The sequence below is a fragment of the Brienomyrus brachyistius genome, chromosome 10 (genome assembly GCF_023856365.1).
Source record: "Brienomyrus brachyistius isolate T26 chromosome 10, BBRACH_0.4, whole genome shotgun sequence".
NCBI classification, from domain to species: Eukaryota; Metazoa; Chordata; class Actinopteri; order Osteoglossiformes; family Mormyridae; genus Brienomyrus; species Brienomyrus brachyistius.
The window spans coordinates 25,665,356-25,683,012 of NC_064542.1; the positions used below are offsets into that span (position 1 = coordinate 25,665,356).

Here is a 17,657-nt window from a genome sequence, read left to right on the forward strand (position 1 = left end):
AGAGAGGGGACACAGAGTAAAGGGAGGTGGGTTAGAGACAGGAGCAGTGCGGACAAAGAGGGGACACAGAGCAAAGGGAGGCGGGTTAGAGACAGGAGCAGTGTGGACAGAGAGGGGACACAGAGCAAAGGGAGGCGGGTTAGAGACAGGAGCAGTGGGGACAGAGAGGGGACACAGATCAAAGGGAGGCGGGTTAGAGACAGGAGCAGTGTGGACAGAGAGGGGACACAGAGCAAAGGGTGGCGGGTTAGAGACAGGAGCAGTTTGGACAGAGAGGGGACACAGAGCAAAGGGAGGCGGGTTAGAGACAGGAGCAGTGTGGACAGAGAGGGGACACAGAGTAAAGGGAGGCGGGCTAGAGACAGGAGCAGTGTGGACAGAGAGGGGACACAGAGAAAAGGGAGGCGGGTTAGAGACAGGAGCAGTGGGGACAGAGAGGGGACACAGAGCAAAGGGAGGCGGGTTAGAGACAGGAGCAGTGCGGACAGAGAGGGGACACAGAGCAAAGGGAGGCGGGTTAGAGACAGGAGCAGTGCGGACAGAGAGGGGACACAGAGCAAAGGGAGGCGGGTTAGAGACAGGAGCAGTGCGGACAGAGAGGGGACACAGAGCAAAGGGTGGCGGGTTAGAGACAGGAGCAGTGTGGACAGAGAGGGGACACAGAGCAAAGGGAGGCGGGTTAGAGACAGGAGCAGTGCGGACAGAGAGGGGACACAGAGCAAAGGGAGGCGGGTTAGAGACAGGAGCAGTGCGGACAGAGAGGGGACACAGAGTAAAGGGAGGCGGGTTAGAGACAGGAGCAGTGCGGACAGAGAGGGGACACAGAGCAAAGGGAGGCGGGTTAGAGACAGGAGCAGTTTGGACAGAGGGGGGACACAGAGCAAAGGGAGGCGGGTTAGAGACAGGAGCAGTTTGGACAGAGGGGGGACACAGAGCAAAGGGAGGCGGGTTAGAGACAGGAGCAGTTTGGACAGAGGGGGGACACAGAGAAAAGGGAGGCGGGTTAGAGACAGGAGCAGTGTGGACAGAGAGGGGACACAGAGCAAAGGGAGGCGGGTTAGAGACAGGAGCAGTGTGGACAGAGAGGGGACACAGAGCAAAGGGAGGCGGGTTAGAGACAGGAGCAGTGGGGACAGAGAGGGGACACAGAGCAAAGGGAGGCGGGTTACAGACAGGAGCAGTGGGGACAGAGAGGGGACACAGAGCAAAGGGAGGCGGGTTAGAGACAGGAGCAGTGTGGACAGAGAGGGGACACAGAGCAAAGGGAGGCGGGTTAGAGACAGGAGCAGTGGGGACAGAGAGGGGACACAGATCAAAGGGAGGCGGGTTAGAGACAGGAGCAGCGTGGACAGAGAGGGGACACAGAGCAAAGGGAGGCGGGTTAGAGACAGGAGCAGCGGGGACAGAGAGGGGACACAGAGCAAAGGGAGGCGGGTTAGAGACAGGAGCAGTGCGGACAGAGAGGGGACACAGAGCAAAGGGAGGCGGGTTAGAGACAGGAGCAGTGGGGACAGAGAGGGGACACAGAGCAAAGGGAGGCGGGTTAGAGACAGGAGCAGTGGGGACAGAGAGGGGACACAGAGCAAAGGGAGGCGGGTTAGAGACAGGAGCAGTGGGGACAGAGAGGGGACACAGAGCAAAGGGAGGCGGGTTAGAGACAGGAGCAGTGGGGACAGAGAGGGGACACAGAGCAAAGGGAGGCGGGTTAGAGACAGGAGCAGTGGGGACAGAGAGGGGACACAGAGTAAAGGGAGGCGGGCTAGAGACAGGAGCAGTGTGGACAGAGAGGGGACACAGAGAAAAGGGAGGCGGGTTAGAGACAGGAGCAGTGCGGACAGAGAGGGGACACAGAGCAAAGGGAGGCGGGTTAGAGACAGGAGCAGTGCGGACAGAGAGGGGACACAGAGCAAAGGGAGGCGGGTTAGAGACAGGAGCAGTGTGGACAGAGAGGGGACACAGAGCAAAGGGAGGCGGGTTAGAGACAGGAGCAGTGGGGACAGAGAGGGGACACAGAGCAAAGGGAGGCGGGTTACAGACAGGAGCAGTGGGGACAGAGAGGGGACACAGAGCAAAGGGAGGCGGGTTAGAGACAGGAGCAGCATGGACAGAGAGGGGACACAGAGCAAAGGGAGGCGGGTTAGAGACAGGAGCAGTGCGGACAGAGAGGGGACACAGAGCAAAGGGAGGCGGGTTAGAGACAGGAGCAGTGTGGACAGAGAGGGGACACAGAGCAAAGGGAGGCGGGTTAGAGACAGGAGCAGTGTGGACAGAGAGGGGACACAGAGCAAAGGGTGGCGGGTTAGAGACAGGAGCAGTTTGGACAGAGGGGGGACACAGAGAAAAGGGAGGCGGGTTAGAGACAGGAGCAGTGTGGACAGAGAGGGGACACAGAGCAAAGGGAGGCGGGTTAGAGACAGGAGCAGTGTGGACAGAGAGGGGACACAGAGCAAAGGGAGGCGGGTTAGAGACAGGAGCAGTGGGGACAGAGAGGGGACACAGAGCAAAGGGAGGCGGGTTAGAGACAGGAGCAGTGCGGACAGAGAGGGGACACAGAGCAAAGGGAGGCGGGTTAGAGACAGGAGCAGTGCGGACAGAGAGGGGACACAGAGCAAAGGGAGGCGGGTTAGAGACAGGAGCAGTGCGGACAGAGAGGGGACACAGAGCAAAGGGAGGCGGGTTAGAGACAGGAGCAGTGCGGACAGAGAGGGGACACAGAGCAAAGGGAGGCGGGTTAGAGACAGGAGCAGTGGGGACAGAGAGGGGACACAGAGCAAAGGGAGGCGGGTTACAGACAGGAGCAGTGGGGACAGAGAGGGGACACAGAGCAAAGGGAGGCGGGTTAGAGACAGGAGCAGTGTGGACAGAGAGGGGACACAGAGCAAAGGGAGGCGGGTTAGAGACAGGAGCAGTGGGGACAGAGAGGGGACACAGAGCAAAGGGAGGCGGGTTAGAGATAGGAGCAGCATGGACAGAGAGGGGACACAGAGCAAAGGGAGGCGGGTTAGAGACAGGAGCAGTGCAGACAGAGAGGGGACACAGAGCAAAGGGAGGCGGGTTAGAGACAGGAGCAGTGGGGACAGAGAGGGGACACAGAGCAAAGGGAGGCGGGTTAGAGACAGGAGCAGTGGGGACAGAGAGGGGACACAGAGCAAAGGGAGGCGGGTTAGAGACAGGAGCAGTGGGGACAGAGAGGGGACACAGAGCAAAGGGAGGCGGGTTAGAGACAGGAGCAGTGGGGACAGAGAGGGGACACAGAGCAAAGGGAGGCGGGTTAGAGACAGGAGCAGTGGGGAAAGAGAGGGGACACAGAGCAAAGGGAGGCGGGCTAGAGACAGGAGCAGTGTGGACAGAGAGGGGACACAGAGAAAAGGGAGGCGGGTTAGAGACAGGAGCAGTGCGGACAGAGAGGGGACACAGAGCAAAGGGAGACGGGTTAGAGACAGGAGCAGTGCGGACAGAGAGGGGACACAGAGCAAAGGGAGGCGGGTTAGAGACAGGAGCAGTGCGGACAGAGAGGGGACACAGAGAAAAGGGAGGCGGGTTAGAGACAGGAGCAGTGCGGACAGAGAGGGGACACAGAGCAAAGGGAGGCGGGTTAGAGACAGGAGCAGTGGGGACAGAGAGGGGACACAGAGCAAAGGGAGGCGGGTTACAGACAGGAGCAGTGGGGACAGAGAGGGGACACAGAGCAAAGGGAGGCGGGTTAGAGACAGGAGCAGTGGGGACAGAGAGGGGACACAGAGCAAAGGGAGGCGGGTTAGAGACAGGAGCAGTGCGGACAGAGAGGGGACACAGAGCAAAGGGAGGCGGGTTAGAGACAGGAGCAGTGCGGACAGAGAGGGGACACAGAGCAAAGGGAGGCGGGTTAGAGACAGGAGCAGTGCGGACAGAGAGGGGACACAGAGCAAAGGGAGGCGGGTTAGAGACAGGAGCAGTGTGGACAGAGAGGGGACACAGAGCAAAGGGAGGCGGGTTAGAGACAGGAGCAGTGTGGACAGAGAGGGGACACAGAGCAAAGGGTGGCGGGTTAGAGACAGGAGCAGTGTGGACAGAGAGGGGACACAGAGCAAAGGGTGGCGGGTTAGAGACAGGAGCAGTTTGGACAGAGGGGGGACACAGAGAAAAGGGAGGCGGGTTAGAGACAGGAGCAGTGTGGACAGAGAGGGGACACAGAGCAAAGGGAGGCGGGTTAGAGACAGGAGCAGTGGGGACAGAGAGGGGACACAGAGCAAAGGGAGGCGGGTTACAGACAGGAGCAGTGGGGACAGAGAGGGGACACAGAGCAAAGGGAGGCGGGTTACAGACAGGAGCAGTGGGGACAGAGAGGGGACACAGAGCAAAGGGAGGCGGGTTAGAGACAGGAGCAGTGGGGACAGAGAGGGGACACAGAGCAAAGGGAGGCGGGTTAGAGACAGGAGCAGTGTGGACAGAGAGGGGACACAGAGCAAAGGGAGGCGGGTTAGAGACAGGAGCAGTGGGGACAGAGAGGGGACACAGAGCAAAGGGAGGCGGGTTACAGACAGGAGCAGTGTGGACAGAGAGGGGACACAGAGCAAAGGGAGGCGGGTTAGAGACAGGAGCAGTGTGGACAGAGAGGGGACACAGAGCAAAGGGAGGCGGGTTAGAGACAGGAGCAGTGGGGACAGAGAGGGGACACAGATCAAAGGGAGGCGGGTTAGAGACAGGAGCAGCGGGGACAGAGAGGGGACACAGAGCAAAGGGAGGCGGGTTAGAGACAGGAGCAGTGCGGACAGAGAGGGGACACAGAGCAAATGGAGGCGGGTTAGAGACAGGAGCAGTGGGGACAGAGAGGGGACACAGAGCAAAGGGAGGCGGGTTAGAGACAGGAGCAGTGGGGACAGAGAGGGGACACAGAGCAAAGGGAGGCGGGTTAGAGACAGGAGCAGTGGGGACAGAGAGGGGACACAGAGCAAAGGGAGGAGGGTTAGAGACAGGAGCAGTGGGGACAGAGAGGGGACACAGAGCAAAGGGAGGCGGGTTAGAGACAGGAGCAGTGGGGACAGAGAGGGGACACAGAGTAAAGGGAGGCGGGCTAGAGACAGGAGCAGTGTGGACAGAGAGGGGACACAGAGTAAAGGGAGGCGGGCTAGAGACAGGAGCAGTGTGGACAGAGAGGGGACACAGAGCAAAGGGAGGCGGGTTAGAGACAGGAGCAGTGCGGACAGAGAGGGGACACAGAGCAAAGGGAGGCGGGTTAGAGACAGGAGCAGTGTGGACAGAGAGGGGACACAGAGAAAAGGGAGGCGGGTTAGAGACAGGAGCAGTGTGGACAGAGAGGGGACACAGAGAAAAGGGAGGCGGGTTAGAGACAGGAGCAGTGGGGACAGAGAGGGGACACAGAGCAAAGGGAGGCGGGTTAGAGACAGGAGCAGTGGGGACAGAGAGGGGACACAGAGCAAAGGGAGGCGGGTTACAGACAGGAGCAGTGCGGACAGAGAGGGGACACAGAGCAAAGGGAGGCGGGTTAGAGACAGGAGCAGTGCGGACAGAGAGGGGACACAGAGCAAAGGGAGGCGGGTTAGAGACAGGAGCAGTGTGGACAGAGAGGGGACACAGAGCAAAGGGAGGCGGGTTAGAGACAGGAGCAGTGTGGACAGAGGGGGGACACAGAGCAAAGGGTGGCGGGTTAGAGACAGGAGCAGTGTGGACAGAGAGGGGTCACAGAGCAAAGGGAGGCGGGTTAGAGACAGGAGCAGTGGGGACAGAGAGGGGACACAGAGCAAAGGGAGGCGGGTTACAGACAGGAGCAGTGGGGACAGAGAGGGGACACAGAGCAAAGGGAGGCGGGTTAGAGACAGGAGCAGTGCGGACAGAGAGGGGACACAGAGCAAAGGGAGGCGGGTTAGAGACAGGAGCAGTGCGGACAGAGAGGGGACACAGAGCAAAGGGAGGCGGGTTAGAGACAGGAGCAGTGGGGACAGAGAGGGGACACAGAGCAAAGGGAGGCGGGTTAGAGACAGGAGCAGTGCGGACAGAGAGGGGACACAGAGCAAAGGGAGGCGGGTTAGAGACAGGAGCAGTGTGGACAGAGAGGGGACACAGAGTAAAGGGAGGTGGGTTAGAGACTGGAGCAGTGCGGACAGAGAGAGGACACAGAGCAAAGGGAGGCGGGTTAGAGACAGGAGCAGTTTGGACAGAGGGGGGACACAGAGCAAAGGGAGGCGGGTTAGAGACAGGAGCAGTTTGGACAGAGGGGGGACACAGAGCAAAGGGAGGCGGGTTAGAGACAGGAGCAGTTTGGACAGAGGGGGGACACAGAGAAAAGGGAGGCGGGTTAGAGACAGGAGCAGTGTGGACAGAGAGGGGACACAGAGCAAAGGGAGGCGGGTTAGAGACAGGAGCAGTGGGGACAGAGAGGGGACACAGAGCAAAGGGAGGCGGGTTACAGACAGGAGCAGTGGGGACAGAGAGGGGACACAGAGCAAAGGGAGGCGGGTTAGAGACAGGAGCAGTGTGGACAGAGAGGGGACACAGAGCAAAGGGAGGCGGGTTAGAGACAGGAGCAGTGGGGACAGAGAGGGGACACAGAGCAAAGGGAGGCGGGTTAGAGACAGGAGCAGTGTGGACAGAGAGGGGACACAGAGCAAAGGGAGGCGGGTTAGAGACAGGAGCAGTGCGGACAGAGAGGGGACACAGAGCAAAGGGAGGCGGGTTAGAGACAGGAGCAGTGCGGACAGAGAGGGGACACAGAGTAAAGGGAGGCGGGTTAGAGACAGGAGCAGTGTGGACAGAGAGGGGACACAGAGTAATGGGAGGTGGGTTAGAGACAGGAGCAGTGCGGACAGAGAGAGGACACAGAGCAAAGGGAGGCGGGTTAGAGACAGGAGCAGTTTGGACAGAGGGGGGACACAGAGCAAAGGGAGGCGGGTTAGAGACAGGAGCAGTTTGGACAGAGGGGGGACACAGAGAAAAGGGAGGCGGGTTAGAGACAGGAGCCGTGTGGACAGAGAGGGGACACAGAGCAAAGGGAGGCGGGTTAGAGACAGGAGCAGTGGGGACAGAGAGGGGACACAGAGCAAAGGGAGGCGGGTTACAGACAGGAGCAGTGGGGACAGAGAGGGGACACAGAGCAAAGGGAGGCGGGTTAGAGACAGGAGCAGTGTGGACAGAGAGGGGACACAGAGCAAAGGGAGGCGGGTTAGAGACAGGAGCAGTGGGGACAGAGAGGGGACACAGAGCAAAGGGAGGCGGGTTAGAGACAGGAGCAGTGTGGACAGAGAGGGGACACAGAGCAAAGGGAGGCGGGTTAGAGACAGGAGCAGTGCGGACAGAGAGGGGACACAGAGCAAAGGGAGGCGGGTTAGAGACAGGAGCAGTGCGGACAGAGAGGGGACACAGAGTAAAGGGAGGCGGGTTAGAGACAGGAGCAGTGTGGACAGAGAGGGGACACAGAGTAAAGGGAGGTGGGTTAGAGACAGGAGCAGTGCGGACAGAGAGAGGACACAGAGCAAAGGGAGGCGGGTTAGAGACAGGAGCAGTTTGGACAGAGGGGGGACACAGAGCAAAGGGAGGCGGGTTAGAGACAGGAGCAGTTTGGACAGAGGGGGGACACAGAGAAAAGGGAGGCGGGTTAGAGACAGGAGCAGTGTGGACAGAGAGGGGACACAGAGCAAAGGGAGGCGGGTTAGAGACAGGAGCAGTGGGGACAGAGAGGGGACACAGAGCAAAGGGAGGCGGGTTACAGACAGGAGCAGTGGGGACAGAGAGGGGACACAGAGCAAAGGGAGGCGGGTTAGAGACAGGAGCAGTGTGGACAGAGAGGGGACACAGAGCAAAGGGAGGCGGGTTAGAGACAGGAGCAGTGGGGACAGAGAGGGGACACAGATCAAAGGGAGGCGGGTTAGAGACAGGAGCAGCGTGGACAGAGAGGGGACACAGAGCAAAGGGAGGCGGGTTAGAGACAGAAGCAGCGTGGACAGAGAGGGGACACAGAGCAAAGGGAGGCGGGTTAGAGACAGGAGCAGTGGGGACAGAGAGGGGACACAGATCAAAGGGAGGCGGGTTAGAGACAGGAGCAGCGTGGACAGAGAGGGGACACAGAGCAAAGGGAGGCGGGTTAGAGACAGAAGCAGCGTGGACAGAGAGGGGACACAGAGCAAAGGGAGGCGGGTTAGAGACAGGAGCAGTGCGGACAGAGAGGGGACACAGAGCAAAGGGAGGCGGGTTAGAGACAGGAGCAGTGGGGACAGAGAGGGGACACAGAGCAAAGGGAGGTGGGCTAGAGACAGGAGCAGTGCGGACAGAGGGGACAAAGGCCAGATGACACTGATAGGATGCTCTGGGACACAGATGGCAGCAGGCAGTCCGGGATCTTACCAATGCACTCGGTGCCGACTTTGCGGTATCCCTCAGGACACTGGCAGGTGAAGCCTCCCAGCACATTGAAGCACTCTTGGCTCGGCTGGCAGTCGTGGGTGTCCTGCTCACATTCATCCACGTCTGAGGTCAGCGGCAGAGTGAGCAGAGTGAGGAGCACCATCTCACGCACCTCTGCCTTCCAGTGCACCCTCAGACACTAGCAGGATTACTTCATGCATTAAACCATAGCAGCAAATCCAAACTCCCTGACCATGGAAAACCATGAAAATCAGCATTCCCAGAATTCCTAAATGCCCATAGGGGACACATTTACTCATCCGCCCCAAACACCCCTGTCTCTACAGCTGCCATCCTTCAGGTACCTGGAATTCCAGGCATTCCCAGTCATAATCCCATTTTATGAACCTCTAGGAAAGTACAGGTTGCCTTTCACGCCCCCCACTCACCCACACAGCTGTCCCCCTGCAGCTCGTACCCAAGGAGACAGGAGTTGAAGACCTCGCTGTGCTCCGATTGGTTGGGCGGTTCGGGGGCAGGGATTAAGGAGGCGGAGCGTGGGAGGCACAGGTAGCCGCCGTAGTGGTTGAAGCACTTCATCTCGCCCTTGCAGGCTTCCGGAATGGTCTCACACTCATTTATGTCTGATGGACGAGGGGGGGGGAGGCATTAAACTAAATGCAGATTGGAGAAGAAAAGGGAGGAAGGGTGGGAAAAGGGGTTTCATCCCACCTTTGCAGTGCCTGCTCTCTGGGTCCCAGTGGTAGCCATCCGGGCACTCCTATAGAGGAAGGGGCCGATTTGCATTTAGCAGATTCGCTGTGAATAAACTTTTAAACATGCATAACTGCCCATTCAATGCAGATAATCTCGATATATCTGTACACTCAATACAGCTCATTCTGCATAACTGACAACTGGCACAATGTTGTAGTACAGTGAAGTAATTTGTAACTGACAGCCAGAAGGTAAAATGTGCGGCCATTTTGATCTGGGACTTTTTAAATTTACGGATAGATCAGGATGAGTGAGAGGGCTGCTTTGGCCCTGGTACAGCTGCTGGGAGTTTTACGTTACATACATCATTACATATAACCATTAGCATGCAAATGCAAACACCCACCATGTCAGAGTGGGATTCTGTCAGTCTGCTGGTAGTTTGGACCATCAACAGATTATCAAAAACAATCAGCAAATTATCAAGAACAAAATATCCAAAGGAAAATTAAGTCAGTGGAGATTGGCATTAAAATGGAGATAGTTTTGAGTTTAGTTAGTATGGGAATAAACTGTCAGCACCTTTAAACAGGAGTCAAATTAGAAAATGTTTCATAAATACAAGAAAGGAGATGGTAAAGATGGAAGGTGAGAAATGATCCGGGTGAAGGGTAGGCAACGGGAAGCAAAGATCTGAAACCTGAGAGATGTCCTGTGGTAGAGAAAGACTGACAAGAGGAAGGATTAAAGGAGAAGACGGGGTGTACAGAGGCGTCCAGGCGGTGCTCTCCTTACCGTGTAGGTGTCACTCTCTGCAGGGGGCTGTGAGACGGAGCAGGGCAGGAGCAGAGACACGCAGGCACAGAGCAGCAGCGGGGGCGGCACGCACACACTCCGCATGCTCACAGGCGGGTGGACAGAGCGCCGGAGCAGGCCGACAAAACGGAGCGATGGAGGAGGTGGGGGGATCAGGTGGGGGGGGGGGCTGGCGTCACAGGTGAAGGATGTCCGCACTCCCGGTGATTTCGGAATCTGGTGAGAGAGGAGCAGCAGCTCCACCATGAGGGCACCGCGCCAAAAGAAGGGGCCGCCGTGGGCGACTCAACCCAACACCCAAAGATTGTTGGCTCCAGGCCCACCAGGCACCAGATCCAATAAACAAAAAAACCATCAATCTACATAAACGACTAAATAATGGGTTGCTCTGGATAAACAATTAAATGGGGTGCAGGGGATGTGGGGTGGGGGGGGGGGCTCTGTCTTAATGGCTGTTAATAAATTACAGTTAATGTACAGAATACTGAAACTGTCGAGATGTTTTGGTTTTGGAAGGACAAAACTGAACACGTCACGTCCCCGTTGGCCAAATGACTGCACACATCGTGAAACAGAAGAGGCACAGAAAGCAGGAGTCAAACAGGATCTCTTCACCCTACTCAAGTGCCTTTGCTTTCCTTCCTGGCTTTTAAAAAGGACAAGTTGAGATGATTACTTCACAGCCCACAAGACTGAGATAAGCATCCAAGTTCTGCAGGGGAATAAAAGTTTGAGTTTCTCATTCTGCATTAGTATTCTATGTCTGAGGCCTACAGCTAAGCGGTAAAGTGTCTCCATGTTGGACGATACACCGTTTGTTTCCTCACCTTATGAAGAATTCCAACGTGGAGCCAACTGCTCAAAGCCAAATCCACCTTCCAGTTTGTACTCACCCATCAAACCAAGGCCTTAACCCCTTCCTCATCTCCTGCCCTGCTACAGAAAATATCTCAAATATCATCAGGACAGTCAATCTTGGTATCTCCTTTTGCTCCTTGAGGTTCCATCGGCCAGTAATCAAGGATCAACTTCATTAGAGATCTTGCTTAGCCTGCATACCATCTCTCTGGAAGGCATCATAGGTTAATTTCCTCACGCACCACAAGACTAAAAAATAATTTCTTCCCCAGTGTTGCTAAACTGCTGAACACCGTCTGACCCCCCCTCCAATGCCAGGTGTACAAATCCATAGTTATACACACTCACGTGCACACATAACATTGATCCTCTTGTACATTCTTTTAGACTGTATCTCATGTTCATTACTTCTTGATATATTGCTGATCGTGTCTTATCATCATCTGTGATTATTGCACGTTCTTTGTTGTGACTATCCATCCATCCATTTTCGAAACCGTTTATCCTACTGGGTCGCGGGGGGTCCGGAGCCTATCCCGGAAGCAACGGGCACGAGGCAGGGAACAACCCAGGATGGGGGGCCAGCCCATCGCAGGGCACACTCACACACCATTCATGCACACATGCACACCTACGGGCAATTTAGCAACTCCAGTTAGCCTCAGCATGTTTTTGGACTGTGGGGGGAAACCGGAGTACCCAGAGGAAACCCCACGACGACATGGGGAGAACATGCAAACTCCACACATATGTGACCCAGGCGGAGACTCGAACCCAGGTCCCAGAGGTGTGAGGCAATAGTGTTAACCACTGCACCACCATGCAGTGTGCTGGTGGGGTCAGACATGGGGGGGGGGGAGCTACTTAAACAGTCTCCCACAGGTCGGACTGAAGACAGGCAGATGTGAATCCCGCCTCCCTGGTGAAACACACACACACACACACACACACACACACACCCTGTGGTGTACATAAGTGTCAGCCAAACCTCAGTCCCAGTGCTGAGTCAGCTGCTTTTCAAGGTTATTGTCCACACGCATGGACACGTGGGACAGTGCTGCTACCATCATGATTATAGCCACGAGGCCACAGGACAACGTGCTGATCGACACGGCTGCTAGGGCGCTAGGACACTAGCCTGCACGTAGCACACGTGCTAACCCCAGCAGTGGCGTTACCCGACACGCTCCAGCATCTCCGAGATCCCGCAGGCCGACCGAGGCTCCCACAGCCCGCAGACTCGAACATACAGTACCTTGCAAAGTTCAAAGTGAATGTTTAAAGCTATTTATCTTAGTAGTAAGTGTATATTTCCTCTGAAGAAAAACACAATTTAACAACAGCGTATGCATATTAAGAGAAACACAGTAAAAGCCAGCAAGAATTTCTTCTGGTCTACCAGAAATCAGTGATATTGGATGGCTGGAGGAACATCGCTTCAGTTCCCGAACCTCTCCTCAGGGACACCTCAGCCATTTGTTCAATTTTGCCACCAGCTCACTCTATTAATTAATTTAATTAGTCAAAAGAGTCAGTGAGGTACTGATGAGCCACACGAGGTGTGTTTGTGATTGAGTCAAAAAATAAAATTGGATGGTTGCTACAAATACTGGGGTGACTTTGGAGCAGGTTTTGAAATGGTTAGACACTCATGTCATAGTTTTACACTAATGGGAAGATGATTTAAACATCATTTCCGTTGACTGCCTAAGACTTTTGCAAACTACTGTATGTGTGATTTTACTGTGCCACGTTTAAATGGAAATGAGAGAAACTAAACTGGATCTATTGTTCAGTGTAGGGGAACACTGCAGACCAGTTGCGTAATGTCTTTAAGGAACTGATGAAAAAAACACCAAGCAACTGAAGAAATCCTGCATAATTATAATTTTTCCCCAGTAGTTTAATCATAGTGTTCAGTCTAATGTTGGCATAGTCTCACACCCACAAAATCATCAGCATAGTTCTAGACATTGACCAAAAAAGGGGCACAGGCAAAACCTCTGATTGTCCCATCTGCAGTGTGGCCTCTGGTGTCACTCCTCCGATTCTCCCATCTGCAACGTGGCCGCTGGTGTCACTCCTCCGCTTGTCCCATCTGCAGTGTGGGCTCTGGTGTCACTCCTCCGATTCTTCCATCTGCAACGTGGCCTCTGGTGTCACTCCTCCGACTGTCCCATCTGCAGCGTGGCCTCTGGTGTCACTCCTCCGATTGTCCCATCTGCAACGTGGGCTCTGGTGTCACTCCTCCGATTGTCCCATCTGCAGTGTGGCCTCTGGTGTCACTCCTCCGATTGTCCCATCTGCAGTGTGGCCTCTGGTGTCACTCCTCCGATTGTCCCATCTGCAGTGTGGCCTCTGGTGTCACTCCTCCGATTGTCCTATCTGCTGTGTGGCCTCTGGTGTCACTCCTCCGATTGTCTCATCTGCAGTGTGGCCTCTGGTGTCACTCCTCCAATTCTCCCATCTGCAACGTGACCGCTGGTGTCACTCCTCCGATTGTCCTATCTGCAGTGTGGCCTCTGGTGTCACTCCTCCGATTGTCCCATCTGCAGTGTGGGCTCTGGTGTCACTCCTCCGATTGTCCCATCTGCAGTGTGGCCTCTGGTGTCACTCCTCCGATTGTCCCATCTGCAGTGTGGCCTCTGGTGTCACTCCTCCGATTGTCCCATCTGCAGTGTGGCCTCTGGTGTCACTCCTCCGATTGTCCCATCTGCAGTGTGGCCTCTGGTGTCACTCCTCCGATTGTCCTATCTGCAGTGTGGCCTCTGGTGTCACTCCTCCGATTGTCTCATCTGCAGTGTGGCCTCTGGTGTCACTCCTCCGATTGTCCTATCTGCAGTGTGGCCTCTGGTGTCACTCCTCCGATTGTCCCATCTGCAGTGTGGGCTCTGGTGTCACTCCTCCGATTGTCCCATCTGCAGTGTGGCCTCTGGTGTCACTCCTCAGATTGTCCCATCTGCAGTGTGGCTTCACGAGTCACGTCTCCGATTGTCCCATCTGCAGTGTGGCCTCTGGTGTCACTCCTCTGATTGTCCCCTCTGCAGTGTGGCCTCTGGTGTCACTCCTCCGATTGTACTATCTGCAGTGTGGCTTCACGAGTCACGTCTCCGATTGTCCCATCTGCAGTGTGGCCTCTCGTGTCACGCCTCCGATTGTCCCATCTGCAGTGTGGACTCACGAGTCACGCGTCTGATTGTCCTATCTGCAGTGTGGCCTCACGTGTCACGCCTCCGATTGTCCTATCTGCAGTGTGGCCTCACGTGTCACGCCTCCGATTGTCCTATCTGCAGTGTGGCCTCACGTGTCACGCCAGTCCCAAGGAACCAGGCCTCAGCCTTAGAGATACCACAGAATCGACAGATACCCCAAGAGTCTGCAGAGAGCTTGAAGGGCAGCTTCCCAGAAAAACAGGAGGAAAAAAAAACAACAAAGAAGAACTGGTGAAGACAAACAGGAAACGTTTCACCCCCCCCCCAGCCCCCACCCACAGCAGTGGCCGGCAGATGGGGAGAGGAGATCCCAGGTCCCATTCACGTATGCTACTGCGGTCACGCCTTTGGAATCTCAACAGTCAGGATGTGGCTTCAGGCACAGGAGCCAGTTGTCATTCGGTCCAAGCCAAGCCATGTCCTGGGGTGGGGGTGGGGGCATGCAGTGAGTACCCACCGTCCAACAGACAAAACAATCCTGCAGTGTCGTCTCCATGGCTGGGACCGACTCAGAGAACCTTATGTCTAATTCCCAGTGATCTTCTAACCAGTGCAGGCTCTAAATGTGGCTTATGCAAAGTGGATTGCTGCTTAAGTGAATTTAAATTATCATAAGGGAGGACTCTCAGTCATGGCTGTAATGATCTTAGCAGACAGACGTACTGAGGTTCTGCCACGCCAGCCCAGGTCCCAGTAGATCTGTGCAGATGATGAGCACCTCTTGTTTCGGTTGTTATCATTATCCTGCCTTCCGCGGCACACAGGGGCCGAGCCTTCACCGTTACGCCTGCCGGCAGGATGCCACATGCAAGATTGCCCCGTTTTGGATTCCATCCTTCATCCACAGACTGCGGACGCAGCCGTCACACTAGCATGAGCTTTTCACTCTTCCTGCAACTTTTATTTGGGCACTTTTTGTACATATATCAGCATTTTATCAATCTGAATGACCACTCAGGACATGTTTTAGAGAAGCTTTTGTCCGAACCAGTGGTCACCAGCCGGCAGACTCGTGAACAATATACAATTTATTCCGGACTGTGTGATCAATCCGCTTCCCCTCAGTTGCAAATTTGATTTCTGGGATTGCCCCCAATTGGCGAATTATTTCAGACACAGTGGACCTTGGCTTTGTGTTGTGAATAGAATATGGAAAAGTACTTGGGGTATTCTATTTGAAAAGGACATACAACTGAGAATCAGAGACCAAGGTCAGCCAGCATCCATGGAGCAATTGAGGTTACGGTCCTTGATCAAGGGCCCAACTGTGAAGTGATTATTTGCTGGTTGTGGGATTGGAACCCACAACCTTCTGGACATAAGCACAGATCCTTAATTTTCATCCCTTTAGCCAACGCTACATTGACATAGCATTCTCCTGGCCTCCTGGCTGCAGTAATGGCACAGAACACATCTCATACAGAGGCCAAGGGCCTTGTGAAACTGCACTCAGTGGGGAGGCCCCCGGCCAACCTGAAGCGCCCATGTGTTTCAGGGCTACGATCCGTCGAGCGCGACTCATTAAGAAAGAAAACACAAACATAGTGATCTGTGGAGGCGTGCCCCACACAGGCCCCATTTTGTGCTGTGGGAACAGTGGGGCAGTGTTCCCCAATGCCGTGCCGGTGCGCTACGTCACCTGTGGCAACACCTGCTGCTTTGTTTCGCGCTCGCCTGTTGCTATTGGCCGCGCCCCTTTACAGGCACAGCGGATAGGTGGGAGAGAGGGGAGTACAAGGAGTAAAAGCCACCAAATGGGCCAACAACAACACACCGGACTGCAAGACTCTTCTCAAACTTCTCTGCTATTAATGGGTCGATCTGGACCCGTCTCTTGTTCTGCTGCAATCGGACAGTCCGGTGAGGGCATATTGTGCAAGAGGGCCTATTTTTCTCGGGAAGTGAATCAGCCTTTACTGGGAACTGCGGCCAAAAGCCTTTGCGGCATTAGGTCATGGGGTCCCACACATGGGCCTCCGGCGAACAGACCCAGCCCTGTAACAGCAGCGGGCAGATGATGCGGCACCTGGCGGGACTGAGAGCGGCCCGGTCAGTGGGGGTCGGTGTTATGGGATCCCTGTCCAGCCAAGGGGCCTGAGACGCCGCAGTGGATCCACACGGCAGTCAGGCCACACGCTTCCCCTTCCCCCTACTTCTGGCCGCCGGGTCCAAGACACTTGGACTGCCCCCCCGCCCTGCCCAGACTCGCTCCCTGTCACGTACCACGCTGCTCACTCTCCCCCCTCCCATCTTCAATCCCCATGACACCCAGAAGAGCTGCGTCCCCTGGCAGCCGCCTGTCCTACTCACCGGACAGAGTCTCTCCTGCCCTTCCAGAGCCTCTCCGGCCTCTTCTATCTTCAACTGCCTCGCCTCTTTCCTCCCCGACTCCTCCGAGCCGGCCGCAGAGTAGCTTTCGGGCCCCTGCTCGCCGCTCCTCTTCCATGAAAATGGAACAGAAGCCTGTCTGCCCGTCACGTGGCCGTGTGCCGCCCGGTCGCTCTCCCTGGCCAGCGGCGACGTGATTTGCAGACGCTCGCGGTCTCCGTTCCCGGCCTCTCAGGCCCCGTAAAGAGCAAGCGGGGAGGTCGACAGTCGCGGTGTGAGTGTGTGCGAGAGGGAGGAAGAGAAAGGGAGTGCAGAGGAAAAGAAGGCGGCCGCTCCTACCCCCCTCCAGCTCCCCTGCGCTGCTATCCTCCACCCCCTCGGTCCCCTTTCCCCCTCCCTGACCCCCCAGGACGTAAATTCCTGGTCTGTGGCCCAAATTCCGAAACTCCACATCCGTCTTCTTCGCAGGCGGAACAACAGTGCACAGATTCACCCCCCCACCCCCGTCCTGTGACACACCTGGTTTCATTTAACTAACCCCCCCCCATGCTTCACCACCTCTCGATGTCTGGCCAGCACACACCCCCCAGTCACCCCCTATCTCTTCTCCCCCTTCACTGGGAGATGGCAGGATATTTATAGTTTGAGAGCAAGGCTCAAGGAATGTGGACCAAAATCCGAAAGAGAGAGTGAGAGAAAGAGGGGAGAGAGGGAGCGGCGCACATCTTACGGGAAAAGCGATTTATTTTTATGCCCAAATATTTGAAGAGGTCTCTGTGGATGATAATCTTAGGTATAGATCAGTGAGAGACATAGCTGGATCCCACACAAACAAACTCACTCTGGACAGTATCACACTGCCATGCCGCCTTTAGGGGGAATAATCCCTGCAGCAGCAACATATTCCAGCGAAAATGACTTATAACCGTCTGCAAACCATGTGTCACACAAGTAACTGTTTACACACCAGCTGGCATGGAGATACTGTAACATATATTCACTGACCTGGTCTTATTTCACTTAAAATCGCTGAGTTTGCTGAGTTGTTAGATACCCCCCCCCCCCAACTCCGTAACGGTGCCAAGACGTTACATTCCCCCACCCGTTTCCAAAAAGTCTCACACGCATTCATGCAATGCCGCTGCCCTTTTTCAGTGCGCCACGCGTATAACGGGAACGAGTACACAAGTATGCAAGTATTTACTATGCTGTTACTCAGGCATGTTTCTCTCTAACAAGAACAAGAATAAATCTACAATAGCCAGATGACACTATATAACAGGAGACCTCGTGGTCTGACCTGTGGCCCGAATGCAGACTGAACCAGCTGATAACTTCACTGATTCATATGGTGCATTAACGTAAAAACGCTTAACCTGGTTCTAAGTC

The 17,657-nt window shown here is 55.5% G+C and overlaps 1 protein-coding gene across 1 annotated transcript in view; it reads right to left on the reverse strand.

The window, feature by feature from the left end:
- efemp2a (EGF containing fibulin extracellular matrix protein 2a) overlaps positions 1 to 16,630 on the reverse strand; it is a 24,388-nt gene extending 7,758 nt beyond the window's left edge. Inside the window, exons 1-5 of the mRNA XM_049029916.1 lie at positions 16,251 to 16,630; positions 9,850 to 10,086; positions 9,070 to 9,118; positions 8,787 to 8,981; positions 8,338 to 8,460 (exon numbers count right to left, since the gene is read on the reverse strand). Of these exons, the coding sequence (XP_048885873.1) occupies positions 8,338 to 8,460; positions 8,787 to 8,981; positions 9,070 to 9,118; positions 9,850 to 9,954 (472 nt within the window). The 5' untranslated portion in view covers positions 9,955 to 10,086; positions 16,251 to 16,630. The remainder of the gene's footprint in view (positions 1 to 8,337; positions 8,461 to 8,786; positions 8,982 to 9,069; positions 9,119 to 9,849; positions 10,087 to 16,250) is intronic.
- Between the last annotated feature and the right edge of the window lie 1,027 nt (positions 16,631 to 17,657).